A 4,544-nucleotide genomic window follows, 5' to 3' on the forward strand; every position below is an offset into this window, starting at 1 on the left:
TATCTTTTTAATTTCACATACGGCGCTGATTTTCAGGTCTATTCTTAGATTTCGCTTATGCCAGTATTTCATACGCGAGGGGGAATTTATGGGAAATTCAGCTTAAACCCGCAGGATTGCCGTAGAAATTAACCCGAAATTAATAATCTCGCATGATCCGTCGCTTAAACTAATCCTTCGTTATGTAACCCCCGGGAGCGAAAGATGTTATAATTAGGTGCGTTAGTATCCGCCTTGTAGCACTTGCGGGGTTCTATTCCAAGTACTTATGTCTATAATCATGAAGAACATAGCTCACTTAAGATGAGCTAATTATACCAGATTTTAAGAAAAGTGTAAACCGCAGAGGTATTCTAAAAAAACCGGCCAAGTGCGAGTCGGACTCGCTCACCGAGGGTTCCGTACAAACCTGCAAGGTTTACAAAGTTCGTTCATTACGACAATCGAGTCATAACTATGGTATTTTTATTGCAAAATGAAATTCATAAGTTTATATTTATTAAAAAATATATATTTTGTAATGTAACTAAAAATTTAAGGTTTTCGGAATTTTTCCTTCATGTGTACTTAGGGATGCAAACGATACATCGATGTTTTAAAACATCGAGGTATCGTTCATAAACATCGATGTTAAACATCGATGTTGAACTACAAGAAAACATCGATACATCGTGTATTAACATCGATGTTTTATGAACGATGTTTAACTGCAGCGCCATCTTGTTGTATTGTACGTAACTATCATTTGTGTCACGTGAGCATGTCGGCTCGCGCGCGCCACTGCAGTTCACTGCACCTGGCGCCATTAGGGTTCCCAACCCTCCCGGATTGCCCGGGAGACTCCGGAAATAATGGTTAACCTCCCGACCTCCCGGAGAGAAATATTTTCTCCGGTATTTCTAAAAATTAAATGCATCCATTGCTGCTCGTACTTGTGTATAAATNTCATTTGTGTCACGTGAGCATGTCGGCTCGCGCGCGCCACTGCAGTTCACTGCACTGGCGCCATTCTTTTCTCTCGCGAGTCGCGTCGCGTCTTGCTATTGCTAGGTACCGCCAGATTAAAACGAAATTAGATTCGAAGCCGTCAAGTGAAGTTAAGTGTTCGTGATTTTATGTTAATTACGTAGTTTATGTAATTAAGTGTAATTTTAAGTAAGCATACTGAAGCAGGATATGTAAGTATATTGTTAATTTACTTAAGAGAGTCTTCTTGGTTGTTAAATAAGTTTTACAGCTGTCATGTTTTGGTGTTTTGAACTAGAAAAGACATTTTAAAAAAGCTGATATGTATATTTAATGTACCGTTTACACTTATTTACCAAAAAATATTGTATAGTATTGCCAATATAATAGAAATTACGGATGAGATAAACAAAACATAACCTTAAAAATAAAGTGTTGAACAGATTTTATTTTCGTATATTTTATTTTAGATTGATACATACATAGAGCCGTAATTAATTTTATGAATTACATTATTTCAATTGTTATTTATATGCGCAAGTTAAGTTTAAAAAATATTTAGTTTACACTGTAATAGTGATGGGCAACGATTAAAATATTTTGTTATCGATATAATTTTGGTGATTTGAACGTCCGGCATATTACGTTATAGTTAGATTTTAACACAATACGTTCTTTTTTTTCAGATAAAATGCCGACAAATAAGAAGAAAAGTTTAATTTGGAATTATTTCCAAAGAGGTGTCAATAATAAGGAAGCGACATGCAAATTTTGCAATAAAACTTTGAAGACTTCAGGTAATACTACTAATCTGCGGGGTCACATGGAAAAAAAACACGCTGATGTTGTTCAGGATTGTATAACAGAAGAACCTTCACAAAAAAAACTGAAATTAAATGATGTAACTGATACTACTGCTCAAAGTAGCGAACCTGCTATTAGTCATCCTGAAAGTACTGATGCTGTTACGCCTCTAATGTCGGTAATAAATGTTGATTCCATGGACATTGTTAATAAAGGAGCTAGTACTTCTAGTGGTTTTGAAAAACCTCAACAACAGCCCAATGTGGGTGTGGGTCAATTGTTTACCAATATAAAAAGTATAACAAGTACTGAAGGTACCAAAAATAAGAAGATCACTGAGGCAATTTTAAATTTTATAATTTTAGATCATAAAGCGTTTTCAGTTGTGGAAGGGAAAGGATTCCTACAACTTCTGAAGGAAGTTGTGCCCTTATATAAAGTTCCTTCTAGAGAAACATTCAAAAAACGGGTCGATGATAAGTATGAAGTCATGTCAGGTATTTTCAAAAATTATATAAAATCAGCACAATATTATTGCCTTACATACGATATATGGACAGAGACGATGCAAAATAAGTCTTTTGTTGGTGTCACCATTCATTTTTTAGAAGAAACGAAACTTACAAGTGGTACTTTGGGAGTTTTCGAGTTATTCGAAAGACATACAGCAGAGTATGTACAACGAAGGCTTACAGAGATCCTTACCGAATGGTGTATTTCAATTGATAAAGTTACTGCCATTGTTACTGATAACGACAGTACGGTTATGAAGGTAAATAGAGACATGTTCGGAGAAAAAAAAATAATACCGTGCTTTGCTCATACTGTGAATCTAACTATAGATAATCCATTGACGAGATCTGAAACTGCATCTCAGATTATAGGTAAAGTTCGCGAAATTGTAAAGTTTATAAAACGCAGTGTCAATGCCAGCGATGAGTTGCGTAAAAAACAAAGAGAAGCCGGTTGTAAAGAAGGTCAAACAAAGAAGCTTATTCTAGATGTACGTACTAGGTGGAATTCCACCTTTTATATGTTAGAACGTTTCTTGGAGTTAGTTTCAACGATTGGTGCAATATTATTATGCCGTTCCGATGCTCCACCAATGCTGACATCTAGTGAAATTGGCTGTTTACGTGAAATCGTGCAATTGATAAAACCATTTGAAAAACTGACCAAGGAGATTTCTGGACAGAATTATATCACAGTCAGTAAAGTTATTCCACTTATTAGTTGTTTGCGAGGTATGTTAGAAAACTTTTCTCCGAAATTTGAAGCTGCAATTTCTTTAAAGACTGAAATTGAGAAGGAAGTAATGAAGCGATTTGATAATAAGTTAGAACACAACTCATCTTTGGCTTTAGCAACCGCTCTGGATCCGCGCTTTAAACTCATTCATTTTAAAGATGCAATGGCCAAAGCTAAAGTCGTGAATTATGTGAACAACTATGTGAAAAATATGCAATCTATGATTTCACCAGCTGAGTCTTCTGACGAATCAGAAAGAGAAGAAAAGGCAGATCGTGAATCAGATATATGGAGTTACCATAAACAATTAACACACGATAACTTGAAAAATAAGATAACAAGAAAAGCAGAATCAGAATTTCATATGTTTATATCTTCACCCGTTAACTCAATAAAAGAAGATCCAATAGAAATCTGGGAAGATATGAAAACTGTATTTCCATATTTATATAAACTAGCTATGAAACATTTGCCGATAGTCGCAACTTCTGTCCCCAGTGAGAGGTTATTTTCTGAAGCTGGAGCTGTAATTACCCAAGAAAGAAACCGGTTACTCGGCAGTAGATTATCAAAATTATTATTTTTGAATTCTGTAATGAGAAAAAATAATAAATAACTTCTGTTTAATTCATAATACATGTGATTACATATCTTTGTCTTAATAAATGTGATTATCTTTGTCTTTCTGATAATTATTTGTTTAATTTGTCGTTCTACTACTTTTCATATCTTAAAACGTTATAGATGTATCATTTAAAGTAACTAATTGTTTAACATTGTCAGTGATCATGATTAACAAAATGAATCTAAGTAGGTTATCAATATTTTTTTAAGAAATAGCCTTTTCTCTGTATTTCAATGCTGTATTTGCTGACTCTGCTAATAATTAACGAAAACATCGAAAAAACATCGATGTATCGTCCTAAAATATCGATATTTCGACATCGATGTTTCACTTTAAAAAAATATCGATGTTTCAGTATCGATGTTTTTTATGAACGATGTTGCATCCCTATGTGTACTATAAAACGTTGCTTCATGCCAAATTTCAAGATTCTAGGTCGACTGGAAGTACCCTTTAGGTTTTGATTCCCTTGCGAGTACTTGCGAGTTTCAAAATATGCAGCTTAAATTGCTGTTTCTTTTGATTGCGTTGACATAGAAGTTTGATTTTGTTACAACTTAAAGGTATTATAGACCTGAGTATTTGGTGTGAATGTCAATTTAATACCTTTACGCGTTTATGAGGAAATGGTACCTATGGTAAAGATCAAAATTATTTAATTAAAATTCAATGAAAACAAGTTTGTTTCGTGGAATATAAAGAACGCATAGCCTATAATATAACGTCCCTATAAAAATGTAAGAGGAAATGAAGTGAAAATTCAATCACCTCCCAAAAACAGAATAAAAATTTAACGCAAAAATTAACGCTACATAACCCGGAAAATGTTCCGTCGTTTAATGTAAAGGTTATCGTTTACGTAACCAGCCCTAGGGATGTTTAATTAGGTGTTCACCACAAG

The 4,544-nt window shown here is 34.2% G+C and overlaps 1 protein-coding gene across 1 annotated transcript; it reads left to right on the plus strand.

Annotated features, from left to right (window-relative positions):
• The first annotated feature begins 977 nt into the window (after positions 1-977).
• LOC114350437 (zinc finger BED domain-containing protein 1-like) lies at positions 978-3,710 on the plus strand. The gene is made up of 2 exons (XM_028301249.1): positions 978-1,178; positions 1,653-3,710. The coding sequence occupies exon 2, from the start codon at positions 1,658-1,660 to the stop codon at positions 3,632-3,634; it is 1,977 nt and encodes a 658-aa protein (XP_028157050.1). The 5' UTR covers positions 978-1,178; positions 1,653-1,657; the 3' UTR covers positions 3,635-3,710.
• Positions 3,711-4,544: the final 834 nt, after the last annotated feature.

Source organism: Ostrinia furnacalis, unplaced genomic scaffold, assembly GCF_004193835.3.
Source record: "Ostrinia furnacalis isolate ACB-3 unplaced genomic scaffold, ASM419383v2 OfSCF0890, whole genome shotgun sequence".
Lineage (NCBI taxonomy): Eukaryota > Metazoa > Arthropoda > Insecta > Lepidoptera > Crambidae > Ostrinia > Ostrinia furnacalis.

Bases quoted from the DNA above. Each gene is read 5' to 3' on its own strand.
- LOC114350437 (XM_028301249.1), top strand. From the start codon at position 1,658: ATGCCGACAAATAAGAAGAAAAGTTTAATTTGGAATTATTTCCAAAGA.